This window comes from Anabrus simplex, chromosome 4 (genome assembly GCF_040414725.1).
Source record: "Anabrus simplex isolate iqAnaSimp1 chromosome 4, ASM4041472v1, whole genome shotgun sequence".
Taxonomy (NCBI): Eukaryota; Metazoa; Arthropoda; class Insecta; order Orthoptera; family Tettigoniidae; genus Anabrus; species Anabrus simplex.
This window is the reverse complement of record NC_090268.1, coordinates 394,262,889-394,288,534: the sequence shown is the minus strand read 5'-3', so window position 1 is coordinate 394,288,534 and position 25,646 is coordinate 394,262,889. Positions and strand designations below refer to the sequence as shown.

Here is a 25,646-nt window from a genome sequence, read left to right as displayed (position 1 = left end):
CGAAGCACGGGTACATCAGCTAGTAATACTATAAATATGAAATACAGTAATAAGAATAATGACTGAAGTGCATAATAGATGAAGAAAAGTCATTCAAAAATTTACGTCAAGAACTCGCCCCATTTATCATTTTATGAGCTCCACAAGTTAGCCAATCAGATCGCTTCGCGGGCTAATGCAAATGGGATTTACGAGGCGGTGTTGCTAAATCTGTACGTAACTTTCTAGTGCTTGAGAGCCATGCCGGGACATGAGTATCAAACAATAACACACTGTGGCGTGCTTGCTAAGGGCCGAGCCTATCAACAGGGAGGTCCTTGTTCAAGTTCCTCCCCTGGAGAAGTTTATTCTTTCTATTGGCGCTCTCAAGGCGGTCGTAAGCCACGTGTACATTTAGCAACACCGCCGCGCAAAGCCAATCTGAAGTCGCCCGCCAAGCGATCTGATTGGCTAACTTCAGCAGCTGATAAAATGACAGTGGCGCGAGATATCATCGTAAGATTTTCAAATCACTCGTCAGTATGACCAACGCTCACATACCCGATCCACATTGTTTCTGAACACCCTCTCCACACTGAGAAGCAGTTGCATCTCTTACTTATGAGAGACAGCACCCGTACATTACGATTAGTTGAGAATAACGTTATTGTTGATTGATTCCAGGAGCTGTACTCCGCCTCCGAAAACAACCTTTCCTCATGTAAAGTTACGTGGCTCCATTCAAACGTTTAATATGACATGTTAAACTTAATATTATTCTTCGGAAGTATGTGCCAGTAATGCGAAGTAGTCTACGATAAAACTGAACAAAATTCAGACAGAATGAGGACACTTTCCGGGTGTATTATACGGTACAATTCCTCGTCCGAAGTTGTGTGATATTGCTTCCGCTTCTCATTTACTCGTATATACTGTAGTTCCTCTGGTCACTGAAGGCTCACGAAATCAGCGCTCCGTGAAGAATGGTCTGCCATTCTCCAAGCTACCTTCCAGCACTCGATTGAACGTATGCCTGCGAGAGTGGATGCTGTCATCAAGGCTAAGGGTGGGCCAACACCGTATTGAATTCCAGCATAACCGATGGAGGGCACCACAAACTTGTACGTCATGTTCAGCCAGGTGTCCGGATACTTTTGATCACATAGTGTATTTATGACGTACGGTCTCCGGAGATGCATCTGGCGTCCTTAAAAGTAGGAAAGATCCTAATATGAAGACAAAGTTGGAATTCAAGGGGACAAATCGGGGCAAATATTCATTTATAGGAAGGGGAGTTAGGGATTGGAATAACTTACCAAGGGAGTTCTTCATTAAATTTCCACTTTCCGTGAACTCATTTAAGAAAAGACTAGGAAAACAACAGACAGGGAATCTGCCATCCGGGCTACTGTCCTAAATGCAGATCAGTATTGATTGATTGATTGATTGATTGATTGATTGATTGATTGATTGATTGATTGATTGATTGATTGATTGATTGATTGATTCATTCATTCATTCATTCATTCATTCATTCATTCCTGGTGCAGGTGTTTCTAAATGACGCCTGTAGGTGTTTTGTGTACCTAAGATGAGTTCTAAAGCTGAGGACGGCACAAACAACCAGTCCCTGTACCGAGGGAATTAACCAAAGATTGTTAAACTTCCAGACTCGGCCTGGAATAGAAGTCAGACCCCTTTGACCAAGCGCCATCATACAATTTAGCCAGGGAGTCGGAGAAAGTAAACTTATGTCCTCGCCCCGAAGCGGTGCAGCTCTCATCAGGCTTAACTCCCATGGAGGTGATCTTCATGTACTACTTTTAACCACGTCAATGCACAATGTTCTGAAGAAAATGATAAATGTAGCACTGAGTGATAACGAAGACGTAAATTGTTATCTGTGAATAATTTACCGTGTCTATTCCTGCCGTCATCATGTCCATGGCCATGACTGCTGCTATCATGGGGTCTTTGTTCTTGATCAGCAATGTCTCCAATACACTCATTTCATATTCACTTTTCTCCACTTTGCTCTGAATTCTGTCCATGCTACGACGTATGTACTTCATACACACCCTGTAATGAAATAAAAGCGGTCGCAGTAATCTGTATTTAGGATATATTATCTCATAAAACTATAAAGAATACAATTTTATCCCCAGCACATCAATGGAATACTACTGTTTTGTAAGATGATCACATGTGCCAAGTACTACAAATGATGTCTGTTGTGTCGATGGGTATGAAACGTGAAATACTATAAAAGAACCTGACGTTCCACGAATATTATGCCCAACATCCTCAGGATAACACGCCGATTCAGAGGAAAAACTGCGAGGTCTTTGAGAAATGTCGAAGACTAGAATTCAGAACTAATTTTGTTCAAAAATGTGTCGACATATCTCAGTTATATCTGGGGTACTTCGATCAAATCTGATTCATTTTTCATCCTGTCGGTGATTTCAGGTCTCATGTCTCTTGATGACTCACGGGAAAATTGTATTCTGATATTCAGCGTGACTCTAACCGCAGAAGTCTGGATTAGAGCCAGAATAAAAGTATTACGTTAATAACACCCGAATGTACAACAATATATCGATGAAAAATGGAAATGGCGTATGACTTTTAGTGCCTGGAGATCCCAGAACGGGTTCAGCTCACCAGGTCTTTTGATTTGACTCCCGTGGGCGACCTGTGCGTCGTGATGAGGATAAAATGATGATGAAGACAACACACACTCCCAGCCCCCGTGCCAGGGAAATTAACCAATGATGGTTAAAATCCCCGACCCAGCCGGGAATCGAACGCGGGACCCCTGTGACCGAAGGCCAGCATGCTAACAATTTAGCCATTGTGCCGGACAGTGTATCGATTGCAGTCTCTTTATTAAGTGGTCGTCTGGGAGGTTTCTTTGATTCCCAAATGGATCCATTCAAGTTTGTGCGGAATTAGTAAAACTGGATTATTAATGGGGCCATGACGAAGCATACCAGGCAAGGCTAAGAGAGGGTGTTAGCTTTTCATCACTTCGTTCACCCTCCCCCTCCCTCCCCCCAAATGCTATTGCAGCACAATCATCCCAACCAATATCACCTTTCAATGCATCCAGTCGCAATAATAAGTCCGTACATGGTATCTATGAAGTTTGATGGCGTATAACATCACATCCTCTCTAGCCTGTCTCATGAAAGTTTATGACGACCTACTAAACGAAATGTTAGCTGTACTGGGGGATTATGGGATGTTGAAGACATAGATTTTGACTATCAGGTTGCAATTTAATTTGATTTTTTTTTCCATTCAGAATACTGCAATTATAAATGTTAGAGAAAGTTGCAAATTATTTCCCTTATTGTGCATAATTTACATGGACCTTTTCCTTAAATAGCAATAACAAGTTCAGTTTGATGAAACCAGTTACTGATAATACCGTTCACTTGGTATAAATAGCACATAACCGAAAATTTCTGATGTGATGTCTTGAAACTCGAAAAGTGGGATATGACAATTAACATTTCGAAGATGAGTTATGTTGTTTGAGAAGAATCCTAAGCGGATGCAGTCGTAGAGTTAGTAAATAATACACTAGAAGTATCAGCCGCGCCACCGTCTGCGAGAGAACCACTGCAGCCAGCGGAGCATGTTGAAATCTCAGCTGTTTGGGAAAAAGCTCGCTCCGCTGTGTTCGTTCGTTCGTAATCTGTTTACCCTCCAGGGTCGGTTTTTCCCTCGGACTCAGGGAGGGATCCCACCTCTACCGCCTCAAGGGCAGTGCCTTGGAGATTCAGACTTTGGGTCGGGGATACAACTGGGGAGAATGACCAGTACCTCGCCCAGGCGGCCTCACCTGCTATGCTGAACAGGGGCCTTGTGGAGGGATGGGAAGATTGGATGGGACAGGCAAGGAAGAGGGAAGGAAGCGGCCGTGGCCTGAAGTTAGGTACCATCCCGGCATTTGCCTGGAGGAGAAGTGGGAAACCACGGAAAATCACTTCCAGAATGGCTGAGGTGGGAATCGAACCCACCTGTACTCAGTTGACCTCCCGAGGCTGAGTGGACCCCGTTCCAGCCCTCGTACCACTTTTCAAATTTCGTGGCAGAACCGGGAATCGAACCCGGACCTCCGGGAATGGCAGCTAATCACGCTAACCACTACACCACAGAGGTGGACTCCGCTGTGTTAGTCAATGTAAATAGGGGACTTTGAAAACTGTTTGGATATTGATATGGTTTAAAATTTTTACAAGCAAACATTCTCAGAGACTACAGTATACTTGCGATGTTTCTTTCCAGTAGAAAGAAGGCCCAAAAAGAAGAAATACAGGACAAATGCTTGATAAGAGAGGACGGTGTTCAAATGCAGTTAAGCAAACAAAATCAATTTACTGTTCATGTTAAGTCTTCTAACAAAATACATTTTTAGAATGGGGATACGCATGTTTCACTATCTTCTGTGTAAATGAATAATTTACATAATTTTGTGAAACGAGCGAAAACATTCTCTCTCGTACGAAGCAAATAAGCAAGTTTTTAGGCCTTAAAGCATTGGCGATATTTCGGAGCAAAGTAGACGAAATATTGTCATCGCCGGTTAAGGTGCTGGCTTTCTGAGAACAAGTTGGCAGTTTCGATCCTAGCTCAGTCAGGTGATATTTGGTGCTCCAATATGTCAGCCTCGTGTCGGGAATTCGCCGATGCGTAAAGGAACTCCCGTGGGACAAAATTTCGGCACCTCGGTGCCTCCGAAAACAGTAAAAGTAATTATTGGGACGTAAAGCCATTATTATTATTATTATTATTATTATTATTATTATCATCAACATTATCATCACTGTTTCCGAAACGTGATTACAAATGGAAATTGCCACTCGGTTGTGGTTTCAGTCTATTATGAAGTTTTATATTTAGCTTTTCTTGAAAACTTTGATTTTATTTAAGATATCAGGTTTTAAAATGACTTCTTTTAATGGAGTGGTAAATGAAATCATTGAAGAGAACTGAAAACATATTTAGAATAATATTTTGTTTGTTCACATTTACTTTATGTCGCACCGACACAGATAGGTATTATGGAGACGATGTGATAGGAAAGGTCTGGGAGTGGGAAGGAAGCAGCCGGGGCCTTAATTAAGGTACGGTACCAGAATTTGCGAGGTGTAAAAATGAGAAACCACGAAAAAGCATCCTCAGGGCTACCGACAGTGAAGTTCGAACCCACTATCTCCCGAATGCAAGTTCACAGCTAAGCGACCCAAAACCCACAACCACTCACTCCGTATTCTGCACATCAGTGGCATTACAAGAAAGGAAAATCAATACATAAGTATTACCTATAAACAATGAATAATCATGGCCATGAGGAGACAATATAATCAACATAATCAGCGCTGTAAGAAATGTGTTGAGAAATCAACATTACATTTTTATTACTGTAAAACTTTCTCAAGGCGGAATCTCAAGGGACCACAATTTTTTCCCGAATTAGACAAGTTTCCGCATTACACAAAACATAGTATTTTGGCCTAAAAGCACCAATCGTGACCACTGCTCACAAATACAATATACAGAAATGTAAAATATTACTTAGAGCTTACGCGTAATTACCTATGCATGACACTTGACTATTCGTACACTGACTTGTTAATTATTGTTACTGCGCTTTGTTATTACATACAGTATGCGTATCATGTTGACACCATCACAACACTCTATTACACAATTTAACAACATTGGATATACGCTCCTTAAACTTATTTGCCAGGTGTAAAAATGGGAAACCGTGAAGAAGGGCTACCGACAGTGGAGTAAACGGACGATGCTGGGGTAGCGGCAGCGATGAGAAATGGAGCAGTCTCACGTAATATGTGAACTTATCCAGCTGTGGCGAAGGGAAGATACCAGCGTTCCCCTCTAGCATGTGACAGGTAGGGAGTACTATGATTACCTTTAATTTTAATGTAGAGTTCTTAGCTTTTATATGCAGACTTCCTAGGTTGTCTACGGGCATGGTTGTAAACCCCTCTTGGCGACTATGTAAATATAAGAACGTACGAGTGCGTACTCTCATTTCCCTTATTCACTTTTCTTTTTGATGACTAAATGTTCTAACTTTAAATTTTCATCCCCTGTTTTGGACGTTAACTTCTTTCCGATCTTAGCCATATTGTAGTATGGCTTATCCTCTCTGTCACCGAGCCTTCTGTCCGACTAGGTTTTATGGCATGACATGTCACGGGCTTGCTTAAGGTGTTCAGCATTTCTTTCATTTTGTTCTCGACCTTTCTGTTAATTTTGTTTTTTGCCGTTTAATATCGGAGCCTGTGTTTCTAGATCTTCCAATCCGCTATTTCTGTGCGGCTACCCTATGAGTAAGGGCACCGTGTATAATATGAAAGCTGTTAAGCTATTCTAGTGTTCTTTCTGGAGTGTATTCGGATTATGGTCCACCATTAAACTAAATTGCATTGTAGAGTTTAGGGTTGGAGACCCTTCCAATGTGTAACTTTTGTAGTTGAGGATTCGATTCCTCTCTTGTTAACTTTGTTCTGGGAGCATCCGCTTTTTTTTAAACAAAGTATGGTTCGATATTACTTCTGCGGGGTAACTTCATTTGTAAATTGATTTCTCTCTCATACCAAAGATAAAAGATGCTTGTAAGGCTTACTGGCCCCGTCAAATGAGATCTTTTCTCCCCTGTTGTGTACTAAGCTAAGATTCAAGCTGGACTGCTATTCATTGTTATCAATTTATAAATTTATTTCTTACTGAGAACTATTGTTGTTGTTTTTTCCAAAAGGTTATCAACCAAACAAAAGAAAAGAAAATTATTTTCAGTAAATATGCATTACAGAATGTATCCTCTAACCCATCAAAACAACGTAATAATAATAATAATAATAATGAAAGGAAGAAGATAATATAACTCTTAAGTTATTTGTCAGGGCTCAACGAAAGTAGTGTTAGACACTTACTCATAGATGGTATCAAGGGACGTCACCAATTCTTTCCAGTGTTTCCTTTTCGTGAAATGAAGAAGGGAAGGCTTAACGTCGAGTTCGTAGAAGGCATAAAACATGAAGTTTACAGCACTTATCATCTTCTTCGGCTCGGAATCTTGCTTCAGATCAGGATCAAGGCAACCAAGTCGAGTGTCCAAAGCGACCACAGAAATAGCTACAAGAGAAAAGCAATAATACATTAACAATAACAAAATATTTTCCAACATATATTGGTATAATATGACGCTATTGCTGGTGACTCTTCCGCCAGATGGTGACGTTGATCCTTGAATGAATGAATACTGATCTGCATTTAGGGCAGTCGCCCAGGTGGCGGATTCCCTATCTGTTGCTTTCCTAGCCTTTTCCTAAATGATTTCAAAGAAATTGGAAATTTATTGAACGTCTCCCTTGGTAAGTTATTCCAATCCCTACCTCCCCTTCCTATAAATGAATATTTGCCCCAGTTTGTCCTCTTGAATTCCAACTTTATCTTCATATTGTGATCTTTCCTACTTTTATAAACGCCACTCAAACTTATTCGTCTACTAATGTCATTCCACGCCATCTCTCCGCTGACAGCTCGGAACATACCACTTAGTCGAGCAGCTCTTCTTCTTTCTCTCAATTCTTCCCAACCCAGACTTTGCAACATTTTTGTAACGCTACTCTTTTGTCGGAAATCACCCAGAACAAATCGAGCTGCTTTTCTTTGGATTTTTTCCAGTTCTTGAATCAGGTAATCCTTGAGCTTGCCCCTTGGTTTTGTGTTATAAGTGCATATTTGACATCGTATAATGTGGGTTATTTGTCATGAAATTCCGTACTGTAATATAATTTTCCACTGAAATTATAACTCATTTGAAGCATGGTTCGTTGTGTGGGTTGCTGTAGTTGCCATGGGCACCGGGTGTGTGACCTAATCAGTCGTCATGAGAGTCAGGATACCAGCTGAACAGGATTGGGCATCTTGGATATAATCTGAGTTTTTGGCTTTCCTTGTACTCAGGTGGCTAGGACTGCATAATCCAACGGGGATCGCTGAGCCGGTAGAAGAGAGATCCTCACCTGGACTATGTGTAAGTAGAGTAACATCCTTCTTCACAGAATTTATCTAGCTCAGAAAATTTTTAGCAAGGTCGAATCTATGGGAGTCCCATTTCTATTTAGCAGGCGAAAGAATCTTCGAAACAACTTGGTGAATGGAGTAGAATTCGATGGGGAGATATCAATATTATTGGGGCTAATGGAAGAAAATAGAACTGACTAAGTCAGGAAAGGTGACGCTTCCCGATGTATTAGGAGTGAATGGTGTTCAGATAATCGTAAATAACTAGGAAGATGTGGGATATCATAAAGTATTGTTAACAGGTGTTAAAAAGGGAATGGCAGAACGTAGGGTAGGACTATTCATCAGGAATACTGTTGCACACAACATGGTTTCTTTTAGGTACGAAAATGAGCGTACAGTAGGTTGTTGGTAGATTTAACTTTTGGTGGTTTTATATTGGAAAATGTCCCAATGTATCCACCATGTTAGTAGGCAGATGAGAATGAAGCTGATAAATTTTATTAAGTATTGAATAAGATCGTGGTTAGCGTCAACAGGAAGGATAGGATAGTGCTAATGGGCGATTTCTTAAGGCGAGAGTCGGAATAGTACTGAGGAATACGAAAAGTTGATGGGTGAATGTGGGGAAGATACGGAAGCTAATAAGAATGGAAAGCATTTACTATACTTCTGTGCTAGTATGGAGAAGCCACTTACGAACATATTCTTCAATCATAAGGCTATCACCGCTACACAGAATAAGTTAGGGGTACCAGATACATGATAGCGTATATCATAACCGACTTTGAATTCAAGAAATATGCTAGGAATATGCGTTATTCAGGGAATATTTTGGTGATACAGTCCACAACATGATCTGTATTGAACTAAGTACCTCTAGGCCTAGGGTATAGGAAGTGAAATCTTCCCACCAGGACGAGGAATTTAGACAGAAGATAAAATAACGAATGAAATGCTGAAATTAGGTGGAAGAGATCTGCTAGAAGCCGTGAGAATACTCATGAACAAGTGTATTAACTCTGGAAGAATACCAGAAAATTGGAAAAATGCTGAAGTGGTACTTCTCTTCAAGAAAGGTGATAAGGAAAATTTAGAGAACTATCGTCCTGTGAGTTTGTTATCACACCTTTACAAGCTCCTGACTAAAATTGTAACCAACCGCCTCACAAGAGAACTGGATTTTTATCAACCTGCCGAGCAAGCGGGATTTCGTAAAGGTTTCTCAACTGTTGAACACATCCAGACTATTCGTCTTCTTCTTGAGAAAACCACTGAGTACAACATCAAGATTCATCTGGCCTTCATTGATTATAAAAAAGCTTTTGACTCAGTGGAGATCTAGGCAATCATGAAGGCACTTCAAAATGCCATGATAAACTCAAGGTATATAAAGCTTCTGGAAAACATTTATGATCAAGCAACAATGGTAGTCAGAATGGACGAAGACCTCATCACCAATAAAATCCCAGTTGGCAAAGGAGTTCGACAAGGTGACACAATCTCTCCATAGCTGTTTACCCTTGCCTTGGAAGATGTATTCAAAACCCTTCATTGGGATAATAAAGGCATAAAAATCAACGGGTTATATTTGAACCACCTGCGTTTTGCCGATGACATTGTGCTCATAAGTGAAAATCTAGATGAGCTAGAAAGCATGATCCAAGAATTAAAAACTGCTTCTGCTAAGATTGGTTTGGAAATGAACATTAATAAAACGAAAATTCTAAGCCCAGAGAGTCGACCACTTAAAATGGGAAACCAATATATAGAAGCTGTCGATGAGTACATCTATCTTGGACACAAGATAAAACTTGGAAAAGACAACCAACGTGCAGAAATTCCTCGCAGAATAGGTATGAGTTGGACTGCATTCCGAAAACTAAGGTTCATCCTCACCAACAAGGATGTTCCAATTAACCTGAAGACCAAGGTTTATAATACGTGCGTGCTGCCAGTTACAACTTACGGTCTGGAAACGATGACTCTGACGAAGGAAAGTGCTCGTAAGCTTCAGCGAACACAACGAGCCATGGAGCGACAGATGCTAGGGATCAGCCTTAGGGATAAGATCCGTTCAGAGGACATCAGGAGAAGAACTAATGTAACAGACATCCTAGAGATAGTAGCAAGACTAAAATGGCAATGGGTAGGACACGTAGCTCGACAAGACTACAACAGGTGGACCTCTAGGATTGTTCACTGGAGACCATGGGGACACAAGAGAGGCATTGGAAGACCCCTGAAGAGATGGCTCGACGACATAAAGCTGTTGGCTGGAACACGCTGGTTCCAAGTGGCTCAAGACCGAAGACGATGGAAGCACATGGAAGAGGCCTATATCCAGCAGTGGATTGAAATAGGCTAGAAAAGAAGAAGAAGACGTGGACATGAATTGTGTAAAGTTACAAACAATAGACAGTAAGCAGTTTCGGGATATAGAAAGAGAATGTTTGGCATACAGGGATGCTGTAGTAGATAAAACAAGGGAAGGCCTGGGAGCAACTGTGTGTAAAGATAGGTAAAATCGAACTTCTTGATCGAATGACGAAAGAAGGGTAGCTTGTAAACGTAAAGGAAAGTCGTTTCGGAAATGGCTCCAGACAAAGGCTGACACCGACTGGAAATTGTACGTAGATAAAAAACGGAGCTAAACAAATCGCAATTGCGATCAGCAAAATTCTATAAGAAAAAGTCACCTCCCGGGCAAAATTATCTGGGCCGTCATGGGGTTAATCATGTCTTGACATAGCGTTGTCACGATTGGTTGACATTCCCTCCTTGGTTTCATGGTATGTCTTCCTTGTTTGTTTTTTCGCACTGCACTTTGGATATTCCTAAGTTGCCGTGCTGCTGCTTATGTATGTCCGCCCTGAAGCAGTGCGACAGTTCATGTTCCGTCAAACTGGGAAATACTCATTAAACACTCGTACTGCACTGGATACAGCACCACCAATCTTCACCTGAAAGGGCATTGGTCGTGTCAGGCTCAACACAGACCGCAGGCAGTGACATGTGCTGCATTATAAACAAGGGATTGAATTACTTGTATGTATAAGGTGGTCTCTACCACTTACAACAGGACTACACACGTCCTACCACACAACGTGTCTAATCCCACAATATTCAAAACATGGATTGAGTGTTTATATATATTGAACAAGTCCTCCTAGACTGCAGGAGCAGTAGAATGTAAGGGTCTCTATTACTTCAATCCTGGGTATTATGTGTGGTATAACGCTATGCCTGTCCACCTTCGGCCACAGAAATTAACATTGGACTCGTTCCTGTCGGTGGATGAGTGAATCCCAGTGAGAAGAGGAAGACTTTTTTCTATGCGCCCTTAGGTGTTGGCAGGACCAATGTATTTCAAGGATTTTTTCTCCTGCGCCAAACTTCCCCGTGCCAAAAAAATTGCAATAACAATAAAATACTTACATTCCAATGCCCACCGCATAAGATGCTCAATGAAATCAGGTGGAAGCTCTCCATTAGCATTCTTCAAGTTTTGCATCCTGTAGGTGGACACATCAGGTATTAATAAAGTTGCTAGAAATATGAAAACAAAGGTACATTAGAAAACACTGACATTTGAATGTGTATAAAGGCGAGCGGTCGTGTTTTTAGGAAGAAACCTAATCGCAAGCTTGGAATCTATAGTAGGCCTATTTGCAACATTATTTATTTAATGAAGTGGTTTAAAGATTTATCTTATATATCATTACAAGCATAATACTCTACCTTCCAAATTCACCTCAGTTACACACCTCTGTCTGTTTCTTTGTTTCTATGTTTGTTTGTTTGTTTGTTTGTTTGTTTGTTTGTTTGTTTGTTTGTTTGTTTGTTTGTGGGAAAACGGCTAAACAGAAATTCTCAAAACTCAGTTCAGGGATAGGCCAGGTGGGCACTAGGCGTTACATTATTTAATTATCATTCAATGGCGTAGCACTATTAAGAGGGCCAAAAGAGAAAATGTCAAATTTCTCCACTAATACAGTAGAACTTCATTAATCCAGACTCCATTAGTACGGTTTTCGCTTAATGCAGACAACCATTTAATAATAATACATAAATGCAATAACAGTATAAAGCTGAGTTACGGGTGCAATGTTTTGGCTAGAAGCAGGCTAAGATGACCCATGGTATCACATTTTAACAAAGGAAGATATCGTTGAAAGTGTGATCGCTGCAGAAAGCTCTGAAACGGATGAATATGACCAGGATGAAGCAGGTGATGTTATTAAACCTAAGGCGAAACTTAGTGAAATTAGATAGAATACGTTGTCATTAGATACGTTGATGATAACGATGAAAGCGTATTTGCATATTACTAACATCAGACGCATCTGCGTGAGTTAATTATTAAAGAAATAAGTGTCAAAGGAAGACAATAAGAGATCAGCAGTTTCTTAAAACCAGTAAGCGTGTCCGGTGTGGTCATTGAAGTTGTGCCTTAATTGCCTTGTTGTAATTGTGTACTGCATTAGTTACTCTGTATTTTGTAGGGCCTAATACTGTATTTATACTAAGTAAACTTTCTAATACCTAAATTTAAAATGATGTACTGTACACGTTCTTTTTACTTAACAGAACGTTTAACTATGAATTACATCATTTCATAAGTTATTTTGTTTAATACGGACCTTCATTAATTCGTAGGTACAACCTAAAGCCCCATTTACTCCGGATTAATGAGGTTCTACTATTTTAGCTGTATCGAAGATCTGTAAAGGTTAAACGTTGTACAAAATATTCTGTCCGATCTCGTATCTTGAATGCTGCACGAGAAATTATAATGCAGGTATATACAACTTATAGTTTCCTTACAAATACAAATAACTCCGGGATTGTTCGTTTTATCTAAGAGTATACCAAACAAGAGTTGCAGAAGCTATAATTTCCGGTAATTTATCTCTCATACACTTTTACCGTATGGGCTATGGTAATAGAGTAGATAATTTTAATTGTTAATGTTGGGAACATTACTTACTAGTGAAAATACTGGACCCCATACCACGAAAAACGTAAAATTAAGCAATTTCCTCAATTGTGACGAAAGTTGAGGGGATAAAGGGCCGGAAAAGTTTAAAATTGTGAGTCTTGGATAGCTCTATCAAACTAAAGCCAAAATTTCGGAAATCACTTACGGCCTAAATTCGTTCCGGAAAAATGCCTAAAATATCTTGTTTCTTTACTCGTTTCCTTTTGTCAATTGAAATCCTAGTCAAATTAACTTATTTACATCATTCTTTCTGTAATGTGTTCCTTGGTTCAATACCCTTAGGAGTTTCTTTTATTTTTTGAAAAATGTCCACACAGAATATAGTTATAAGGGCTTAAGTGAAACTCTGCATTGGCTCACAATAGCGCTCGTAGTGGTGCTTAAGTAAAACAATACACTGACACGCATTAGTGCTCGTAGTGGTACAAAAAGGGCAAACTACTAAACAAATCGACCGGATAACGATGAGAAAGAAAAGGATTTTCATTTTTAGGAATAAATAAAGAAAATATTTTCATACTTTATTACGTTTTATTTACCTACAGTTCGTAGCTCATATCCTTAGGATGCTTTCAACATTCAGTTACTTGCCTAAAGGGTTAATTTTATGCTAAGACGGTAAAGCTTCCGTACCCGGCAGGCGAAAGACATGTTTGATATTCAACATCGCGGCTCGGAAGACGTTACTAGTAATAAACAAGAATTGTCATCGTCGGAGGATTTGATAGAGGAGCATTAGTCTGGATATTATTATTATTATTATTATTATTATTATTATTATTATTATTATTATTATTATTATTATTATTATTATTATGTCCGACTCGTTGGCTGAATGGTCAGCGTACTAGTCTTCGGTTCAGAGGGCCCCGGGTTCGATTTCCCGCCGGGTCGGGGATTTTAACCTTCATTGGTTAATTCCAATGACCCGGGGGCTGGATGTTTGTGCTGTCCCCAACATCCCTGCAACTCACACACCACATGTAACACTATCCTCCACCACAATAACACGCAGTTACCTACTCATGACAGATGCCGCCCACCCTCATCGGAGGGTCTGCCTTACAAGGGCTGCACTCGGCTAGAAATAGCCATACGAAATTATTTGTTATTATTATTATTATTATTATTATTATTATTATTATTATTATTATTATTATTATTATTATTATTATTATTATTATTATTATTATTATACAGTTGGTTCAGAACCGGATGTGCTGTGTGAAATACGGCCGAGATGAAATGATATGAAAGCACTTCTGGCATTGTTTCAAACAAAGTTGAAGCAAACCTTCTACGAAATATTCATATGGAATTGAAATGGATTGAAAGAATATATTAAACGATTTCTAACTTCAGTGTTTGGCGAACATGTACCGTACACTACTGCCATGTGATTTCTAATCAGATCACACAGATCGTATCTATTAGATGCAACTTTTCACACAATGCTCTCATAGATAACATATTGCTACCGAAAACAACAAAATATCATCCATTTTTTGATGCGTGTTTCTTTCAGCAATATAAGCATTACATCAGATGGGTTGGTAATTGAAGACGTGGGTGCAAGAAGCAGACATCTCCACTTTTCCCTGATTTTCACTTTTTCACATATCCCTATACACAAAAAATCCTGGTTCAAGAACCATATAGCTCTAAGTAATGGCTATATAGATATACATGGGAAGGTGATGTACGGGTGTCTCATACAATGCAGGAAACGTACAGCTCCAGAAGCAGTCTTGTCTTCCCCCGAACTCGTTAAGCGTTAATAATAATGAGCTCTAATTTGTGGGAGCACCTTCTAAGTCAGCCAATGAACAGTGTAATAATAGCTGCAGTTTTAAAGTGATTTTGGTCGAGTACTTTCTAAACCTGGACAAAATGTTAAGATTATTTTAAAATATGTCTTTGGACTTTCTAATATAAAATATCACAAGTTACTCTTTGTGCTCATGCTGTTTTAATTTCGTCATAAGAAATTTTTGAGTATCTAACAGGATTTTACTTGTAAGCCAAGTCACAGATTTCCAGCCTTAGCGGATGAAGCCGGACAGCCCCATTCCTGTTTCCTCTATAAGAAGAGAAACAGGAGAATAGTTGAAAAATTAAAATCGGTCTGTGGTATAGGAAGGATGTTTTACCCAAATTTGATACTTTTTAAGGAACATCAAGTGTTTTTAGTCCTAAAAAATATAGAAAACTGGAGCTCACTGGTTCTTGCACCTAGTCTTCCGCTTTAGACAACAATGTTAAAAACCACTAGGCACATGATCGGCATTTAATCAATAGAATTCACTAGGTGATATACAATTGCAATTTTGCACTAAAGTGTAAGCCTATGTTTGAGTTGGCCTATGCTTAGCTAAAGGCAGCTTATGACATTGAACTGAGAAAGTGGTCGCGGATTGGATCATGTACTTATCAGCTTGCACTGGGGTGACAGTTGGTTCCAACCCCACTGTCGACAGCCCTGAAGATGGTTTTCTTATTTCCCCTTTTTCACACCTTAATTAAGGCCACGGTCGCTTCTTTCTCACTCCTTTGCAATACACTATCTCCGTAAGACCTATTTTTAGGTTGGGAAGACCTGGAGTAAGGAGATGAGATGCTCGACTAAGTGGTATGTTCTGAGCTGCTAGTGAAGAATTGCCTTGGAATGACATTAGTATACACATAAGCTTCAGCGGAGCTTTTCAAAATAGGAATGATCATAATATGTAAATACAGTTGGAATTCTAGAGGACAAATTGGGGCAAATATTCATGTACAGGCAGAGTGTGGGATTGGAATAATTTATCAAGGGAAATATTCAATAAATTTCCAAGTTCTTTGAAACATTTAAGAAAATGTTAGGTAAACAATTGATAGGGAATGTGCCACGTGGGCGACAGCGATAAATGCAAATCATTGATGACGGATCTGCATAGATGAGACGTAAAGCAAATTTTAAAATTGTTATATATGATAGTCACGTAGTCACTGTAGTTACGTCCTACTTCGCGAACCATGGGCAACGGCTGAGTGGCCTAGAAAGTGGTCCTGAGAGTCGGGATACCAGTTGCTTTGGAACGGGGGTGGGCATCTCGGACATATTCTGAGTCATGGCCCTCCTTGCGCTCAGGCGGCTAGGACTATACAATCCATCGGTAGTCCATAACCCGTTAGAAGAGAGATCCTCACTTGGACTATGTGTAAGTAGGGTAGCATCTTGCTTCATGAATTTACCGAGCTCAGAACATTTTAAGCAAGCCTCGGACCTATGGGAGTAACGGAGTCACACTTCCATTTGAAAGGCGAGGGACTCCTTGAAAACAATTTGGTGAACGAAATGGAATTCAAAGTGGAGCTATCAATATTAATGGGGCTTATGGAAGAAAGAAGGTAGAACTGGCTGAGTCAATAAAGAGGATGCATCTGAATGTGCTAGGAGTAAGTGATATTCGGGGAAGGGGAGATGATGAGGAAGAGATACGAGGTTATAAAGTGTACTTGACGGGTGTTAGAAAGGGAAGGGCAGAGTGTGGGCTAGGACTGCTCATCAGGAATGCTATTGCACGCAGCATTGTTTCTGTTCGGCACATAAATGAGCGAATAATGTGGGTAGATATGGCAGTTGGAGGAATTAGGACGAGATTTGACTGAGTGTATTCACCATGTGAGGGTGCAGATGAGAATGAAGTTGACAAGTTTTATGAAGCATTGCGTGACATCGTAGTCAGGGTCAACAGCAAGGATAGAATAGCGATAATGGGCGATTTCAATGCGAAAGTTGGAAATACTGAAGGGTACGAAAGGGTGATCGGTAAATGTGGGGAAGATATGGAAGCTAATGGAAATGGAAAGCGTTTGCTGGACTTCTGTGCTAGTATGGGTTTAGCAGTTACGAATGCATTCTTCAAGCATAAGGCTATTCATCGTTACACATGGGAGGCTAGGTCTACCATATCCATAATGGACTATATCTTAACCGACAATGAATTCAGGGATTCTGTTAGGAATGTACAGGTTTTTCGGAGATTTTTCGATGATACGGGCCATTATATTATCTGTTGTGAACTAAGTACCTCTAGGCCTAGGATAGAAAAAATGAAATTGTCTGCAAACGAATAAGGGTAGCAAAGCCCCAGGACGAAGAACTTTAACAGAAGTACATAGATATTATTAGTGAGAAGTTTCGAACAGTGGACAGTAAGCAGGTTCAGGATATAGAAAGAGAATGGGTGGCATACAGGGATGCTGTACTAGAAACAACAAGGGAATGCCTAGGAACAACTGTATGTAAAGATGGGAAAAAGCGAAAATCTTGACAGAATGATGAAGTGAGGGCAGGTTGTAAACGTAAAAAGAAGGCTTATCACAAATGGCTTCAAACAAGGGCCGATGCCGACAGGGACTTTGGTAATAACCTGGAATGACTAGGCCAAGCAGGAGGGAAACGTTTATGGACAGTAATAAAGAAACTGAGGAAGGGAGAAGAAAAAGGAAATGGACAGTGTTTTGGGTAATTCAGGTGACCTCATAATAGATCCCAGGAAATCACTGGAGAGGTTGATGGAATATTTTGAACAACTTATCATCGTAAAAGAAATCTCTCTGGTGGTGGTGTCGCGAGCAAAATGATGTTCGTGAAATTACGCATGAGGAAGTGGAAAATATGATAAATAAACCCCATTGTCATAAAGCAGCAGTAATAGATTAAATGGTGAAGTATAGTGAGAAGGCAGGGATGAAATGGCTTCATAGATTTGTAAGATTATCGTGGAGTGTTGGAAAGGTACCTTCAGTTGGACAAAAGCAGTAATTGCACCTATCTATAAGCAAGGGAACTGGAAGGATTGCAACAACTATCGGGTATCTCATTGATTTGTATACCAGGCAAGGTATTCACTAGCATCTTGGAAGGGAGGGTGCGATCAGTGGTTGAGAGGAAGTTGGATGATAACCAGTGTGGTTTCAGGCCATAGAGGGGCTGTCAGGATCAGATTTTCAGTATGTGCCAGGTAATTGAAAAATCCTACGTGAGGAATAGAAAGTTGTGTTCATGTTTTGTAGATCTAGAGAAAGTATGTGACAGGGTCCCAAGAGAAAAGGTGTTCGCCGTACTGGGGGACTATGGAATTAAGGGTAAATTACTAAAATCAATCAAAGGCATTTATGTTGACAATTGGGCTTCAGTGAGAATTGGTAGAATGAGTTCTAGTTTCAGGATACTTACAATGGGTTAGACAAGGCTGTAATCTTTCACCTTTGCTGTTTATATGGATCATGGAAATTAGTCTTTCCAAGACTGAATTGATATCAGTAGGTAACAAATTAGACAGAATTGAATGTCAGATTGGTGATACAAAGCTAGAACAGGTCGATAGTTTCAAGTATTTAGGTTGTGTGTTCTCCCAGGATGGTAATATAGTAAGTGAGATTGAATCAAGGTGTAGTAAAGCTAATACAGTGAGCTCGCATTTGCGATCAACAGTGTTCTGTAAGAAGGAAGTCAGCTCCCGGACGAAAGTATCTACACATCGGTCTGTTTTCAGACCAATTTTGCTTTACGGGAGCGAAAGCTGGGAGGACTCAGGTTATCTTATTCATAAGTTAGAAGTGACAGACATGAAAGTAGCAAGAATGATTGCTGGTGCAAACAGGTGGGAACAATGGCAGGAGGGTACTCGGAATGAGGAGATTAAGGCTAATTTAGGAATGAACTCGATGGATGAAGTTGTACGCATAAACCGGCTTCGGTGGTGGGGTTATGTGAGGCGAATGGAGGAGGATAGGTTACCTAGGATAATAATGTATTCTGTTATGGAGAGTGAGAGAAGTAGAGGAGACCAAGTCCGGCCCCACGCCAACGCGTCAGCCTGTCACCCCGCGGCCCCCGGTTTGATTCCCGGCTGGGAATAATATTAATATCCCTGGCCTGGGGAATGGGTGTTTGTGACGTCCTTAATTTTCCTTTCCTCACACTTAACATTCGACACTACCGCCATTCCAATTGCACGCAGGTTGATACAATATTGTGCCAGTAGGGGCAAATGATCCACATGGCTCGACTCCCCGAACAAATAGCATTTAAAAAAGACGGAGACCAAGACGACGAGTGTTAGACTCAGTTTCTAACGATTTAAAGATGAGACTAATAGAACTAAACGAAGCCCCAACACTAGTTGCAAATAGAGGATTGTGGCAATGTTTAGTGAATTCACAGTGGCTTGCAGACTCAACGCTGAAAGGCATAGCGGTCTATGATGATAATATATGTATGTGTTGTACCCGGAATGGTTACATGCATGAGTCCACCCAAATGTTTACCAGACGCATGTGTGCCATCTTCTCGTTATGATCTTTTGACCTCATGGTGACACTCGGAAGTGGTACATCTTTCCGCCCGACATCTTTGATCAACATGGAGGGAATAAAACGGGCACCGAGAAGAAGTTTTTCCTCTTTTCTGTGTGGAACATCGTCCTTACAACACGAAGAGTCTGTACATTGTCATTTGTTCTTTTTTCACTACGGTGCGCCGTCTATACTACATTAACACGTTCCCTGCTTTGCGAGTCACATGTGACTCGTACAGCAAATAAATGTGGTGCTGGACAAAATGACACATTTTATTCCTATGCTGCTAAGATGATAACTTTGCGTAACAGTACGACAGCGAGTCACAGATGGTATCTATGTTGTTCTATGGCATAGGTGTACGTTTAACAACTGCCTTACACCACGAGGCACGGGTGACTCGTGACGTATGGATGTAATGCAGCTTTTACTATTTGCTATACGAGCCACCAGTTCCTCGCATTTTTACTAGACGTCCCGCTCAACTGGGGTGGACAATAGGGGTTGATCGAGTATTATCGTGCTGTAGTCGTCATTGTAGGCTGGCGGAAATCTGTTGTGACAGCGTGTGAATACCCTTGTCATCTTGTGAGGTAACTACAGGATATACAATTGTTTGTGTAAAAATGCATTTATGCTCATGTAAATCAACCTTTACCAACATGCATAAAGGGATGTTAACGCTCTGCTCTGTGTTACGCGAGGCACGGGTGACTCATCGACTAAAATAATTATTGCCGCTAAACCGAGCGATGGTGGTTCCTCCTGCTGAGGAATGTGAGAACTTGATATGACTTGCAGCTGTAAATCTAATTATTTCGAAGTAATATACTTTCGCCATCCACCGGCAGCCCGCAAACCTACTTCCGTAAGACGAGTCACATGTGACTCGTGACGCACTCACGCTTAATGTCAACAGTGTAACAATAGCAGCGAACGTGTTAAATGACTGTACTGTACATTGTCAGTTATTCTCTTAACATTACGGAATACCGTCTCTACAACGGCGAAGCATTTGTGCATTATCAATCATTCGAAGTCTCGAGAAGGTTATATTACCAAACATCGTCTTCATAACACTAAGTTGTTAGATGCTCGAAACCTTGAGAAGGTTGTCGTAATGAAGTTAGATAAATTTTATCATGTGTTCACGAACTCTAATTTGTTCGATGTTGTAGTTTATACCACGTAGAATTGGATACTTGGATTTTGAACACTTACGCACGCTAATGCAAAACATTCAGCAGTGTATAAATGTGTTGAAGCACCTGTTAAATGGTTAAATTGAACAGTGTTTGTATAGTATGATAGTGGAAGTCCACGCACAGTCAGATACAACATCTTGGAACAGTAATGCGAATTACTTTAGAATGGACTGCCAAATGCAGAGAAGTAACGCCAAAATTAGTGCAAATACGCAGTTATTTTGTTAATATGACAATACTCTTGTGTTTCACGAACTGTGATATGAGAGCGTTAATTCTTTACATGTTATGGTCAAGTCACATGTGTGCAAAGTGTGACATGTGAACGTCAATTACTGACACATCGTCAAGTTACGTTTTTCTTTTAGAGTGGTTCATCATTTAAAACTTGTGTGTGCTTAAACATGCATAGTTATAATGCAAAGTGGAAAGCCGATACAATTAATTATTTCAATGAAGAGGTTATCTTGTGTTAAGGCGATTATAACTTTACACCTTATATGACTTATGGTGTTATATAGCGATCAGTTCGAAGTGAGCGTTTTGCAAAAAGCGAAGTGCAGTTCTTTAAGTTTATTTCATCACGGCACGAGTTAATCTGTGATAAGGCATCATCTTATGACCAACAAGATTTCACAACGGCGTCCACATTTTTCTTCACCTGGATCGACATGAATAGGAGTTCGAGGACGACCATGCAACCAGCAGCCTTTTCCAAGCCCATTATGGAAGCTTAAATCATTGAGGGGAGCTGAAGAGTAACTCATATCGTAAAGCACTTCCAAAAGGCCTATCTCTGAAGTATGAATCTTGGAGACCGCCATGACTACATGGTGGAGCAGAAGAACAAACGTGAGTTTGTTTCATTCTACTTATTGATTTTTTCCTGAAGTGAAATAACATCGGATTAAATTGCCACAAATTCCAGCTTAACGTTTGACTACCGGTACATGATGACAGTGTTTATAATTTTTTTGTATGAGTTGAATAGAGATGTTGATTAAAGTTATATATTTCGAGTGTGAAATTTAGATTCAGAAATGTTTTTTGTAAAGTTCTCAGTGCGTGTACATTTTTGCCAGTACAATGTAAATTAAAGTAAGCTTATTTTTGACTAGTTAAGTGACATATAAATATATTTAGGAATAACGTGAAGGAGTGTGATATCAGTAATTTAATCATATTTGACCTGTTCTAATGAGGTGACTATGGGATAAGAATTATATGCTTTAAAGGTTTTTGAACCAAACGATGAAGGATATTTAAGTGACTTTCAGTGATAATACAATGAAGAATTTAATAAATTGAAACATAATAAACAGGAAGTGAAGGCAATGTTAAATGTAAAGTCTACGTTCAGTTATTCATTTGAAAGGTAAAGGCAAGTTATATTTTAATCGTTACGTTTACTTGTGGTCCAGACGTTTGGAATTCAAAGGCCTCCGCCTCCCTTATAAGTAATATTTCCACGGTAGTGAGGTTCGCAGTTGATGGAAAGCGCATTGAAAATCTAATTTCTCGTGTATTTTTATTTACTTATTTATTTATTGTCTTGTTTTATGTGGCGGGACTCAGGCCATGAAGCCTGCTACTCTGTCCGACCATACATACACCTACATGAAGAGTTAAATATACACTAACTTTTACAGTTTAATATATTAAGGTATCAATGAAATGTTTTAATTAATCTACTACTTAGCTTTGATCAAATACTACGATGTTATAAATTATTATTATTTATTAACCAGGCTTGACAGAGTTTCTTAAAGCTTAGGTGGTTTGACACGCTCCTAATTTCAGCAGGTAGGGAATTCCAAATTCGTCTGGCGGCGACTATAAATGATCTACTGTAGCCAGCTGAGCGGTGAATGGGAATGCTTAGTACTGCGGTGGATGATGATCTAGTAGGAATACTAGAAGGTGATGCAAGGTAATGCATATCTCTGTCATCATAGCTCTTGCGGTAAAATTATATGAATCCTGAAAGATCACAAATTCCATATTCTACAACATTAGCAATGTACAGTTTTTCGATACAGTTTATTTTAAGGGGAGATTGATGTTTTGTGTTCTTATCCCTTAAATGTCACTGAACGAATATCAAATAATATGAATCCCAATGCGTAACCGTGCTATCTGTGACCTCGAGTACTAAGCTTTGAGAAAATCTGTGAACTGTTTTGCCGTGAAGTCGTCGGAAAGAAGAAAAGACAATCGGACAAACAGACGAAAATTCAACTGTCATTTCTTTCAATTTTTTCATCTAATACGAGAAAATTGAAGTATAATTTAAAAATTATAAGATTACAGGTAAAACTGCAATTATATTTATATAGATCAGAGTTAAATTTTGTTTTCTATTTGTGGTAAATTTTAATGCCCACTTAAAATAAAATAATGAAATGTACCTGTTGATTAAATCTATGGTCACGTCGTCAATAGGTCTCACGTACTGCTTAGCACTTCTTGGCTGCATCAATGTTTGATTCACGCTGGAACGGAAATCCTGCCATTGCTTTCCTTGGCTGCAAAAATAAAACAGAATGGAATGTCATGCTGACGGACAAGATTTACGAATAAAGGAATGTGGTAGCTTAGTAATGTTCCATTTAATCTTGCAATATTAAAGCCTTCTAACTAGATATATACATACTAGCAAATGTACCCGTGCTTCATTCTAGATTGTATACGGATTTCTTAATAAATTACTGTAAAGGCAGTGAGTTAGATTATACTAAATTGCATCTACAAACGGACTTCACCATACGACACTTCGTTCAGTGTTCTACATGGTTAGTCCTATGACATGTTCTCGTATCTCTTATTTTTATGGGTTACATTCAGTTAGTCATTGAATGGGGTGAAATTTGTTACAGTTGCCACATACTACTTTTTATTTTCATACCCATGTGACACTGGAATCATACCATTTGGCAAACATATGGCCACTGGTCATGTCAATGTGGGTGCCCAATGTCATGATTGCATCTTTCCTATAAGTATGCCAAGCGATAACTTATACGTGTAAAAAGTATAACATTAACTTGAAATGGAGAACTACAGCTCTATTTAAGGTATAAAGGATAGAGCTGCGATAAAAAGTCATAGGACCCCACCCCCCGCACAAAATGAAAGGCGATTGTGCATTCTGTTTTGTATACGACTTATCGTTTAGCCACCAATTATCCTGAAACGAAGGTGTGCACCGTTGTTAAAATTGCATCCATATACCGATATTTTCCGGGGCCAAATGTAATACATTTGCATAGCTTAGAATATTTCCTCACGGGAAAGAGTGTCCAGGCTTCGGGATTAGCATTCGCATATGTACGGAGTAAGAACATAATACAGTTAAGAAAGTTGAAATTAATAGAAAATAGGTCAATGACTGAGGACAGTCGGATAGGACAATAATATGTAAGTACCAAGTGAATGTATTGGAAAATCAAATGCTGATCAATAAATTATGCTGATATGAGTTAAGGATATTAGAAAGCAGTAACAGAGGAGAAATTTAGGCGCAGGGATTCTTAAGTAATCAGATAAGAAGATGACTTATGGTGTTATTACATAAGCTATTCGAGGATGGTTATAACCTCAAACGATATTCCACCAATATCCCGCAGAATGGCCGATTGACGTCTCTCTTGCTTTCTACCTAAGGAGCAACCACGAATTTACAGGAATGATGACGAACATGGCAATTCGTAACTTCCCTGCTGGCAAGCAGTCAGAGACGTTGGCATGGTAACCTGTAGGTTTGTTGTCGGTCTGTCGGTCACTCAATGCAGAGCATGATACCGCAGAAAATAACAATTTTCTCCGGCATTTGAAGAGTAAGGTAAATTATGAACATGGCAAACGTTGTGTATAATGAAGAGACGTTTCACGCAAAGTCCACGGCGTTTAGAGAAAGACAATAGTATAAGAGAAAATGGAGGAAAACCGTTCGGCTTTTCCTATAAACACCCAGTCTATTCAAAGATTTTAAAATGATATGCATATCAAAACCTGTGTATACACTAAATATGATGTTTAGTTGAGATCTATCCAGCCGTTTCACCATGATGGTGGAACATACATACAAACAGACAGACAAACGGACAGACACGAAAGATAAAAACCACCGATTCGGTATTGAGTTAACCTAAAACGGATAAATGTCTGAAAAATTGGCAAAACAAACGAAATTACAGATAGCGGATCCCCTACAACTTTATTTATATAGATATATATATTACATTGTATCACATTATAAAAATTAAATAAAAATAATATTAATATAAATAATGTTAAATGATCAAATTAAATCTAAGTTACATTAAATAAAAAATGAAATATAATAAGAGGAAATTTTCTTAAAACTTGTATCCCGTACACAAGAATATGTGTTGTGCATACAATTTAATAACATTTAAAAAGTAAACGTCCGTGACAATGACACGGTTGTGAGGAGAAGCATCAAGTTTACATAGGATCCTTACTGGTGCAAAAAACTCCAGAGAGCTTTTCTGAACGTCCAAATAGAAATGGAGCTTGCATCCGGGAGATAGTAGGTTCGAATCCCACTATCGGCAGCCCTGAAAATGGTTTTCCGTGGTTTCCCATTTTCACACCAGGCAAATGCTGGGGCTGTACCTTAATTAAGGCCACGGCCGCTTCCTTCCAACTCCTAGGCCTTTCCCATCCCATCGTCGCCATAAGACCTATCTGTGTCGGTGCGACGTAAAGCCCCTATCAAAAAAAAAAAATAGAAATGATCCCTCTGATAATTTCAGGAAAGATATTCTACTCACGGCAGGAAAGTACTGGGAATTAATGTAAAGGCAGTTCTATGGGTAGGTAAAGCAAGGGTGGAACTTTTAAAAAGTCTGTGATAAGACGAAGAGTATTTGAAATATGAATTAAGTTAAAATTACTTTGACGAATGGTGGACTTTATTGAGATGCGATGGGTTTCTAGTCAGGGCCAAAATAAGTGGTTGTATGAAGAACCATAGGTTACAGAGGTATCTCACATACGTATTTTGACCACGTTGCAAT

At 39.6% G+C, this 25,646-nt stretch overlaps 1 protein-coding gene across 1 annotated transcript in view; it reads right to left on the bottom strand.

The window, feature by feature from the left end:
• LOC136872294 (probable cytochrome P450 49a1) overlaps positions 1–25,646 on the bottom strand; it is a 93,886-nt gene that overhangs the window by 45,606 nt on the left and 22,634 nt on the right. Inside the window, exons 5-8 of the mRNA XM_068227316.1 lie at positions 23,013–23,129; positions 11,488–11,564; positions 6,954–7,155; positions 1,896–2,058 (exon numbers count right to left, since the gene is read on the bottom strand). Of these exons, the coding sequence (XP_068083417.1) occupies positions 1,896–2,058; positions 6,954–7,155; positions 11,488–11,564; positions 23,013–23,129 (559 nt within the window). The remainder of the gene's footprint in view (positions 1–1,895; positions 2,059–6,953; positions 7,156–11,487; positions 11,565–23,012; positions 23,130–25,646) is intronic.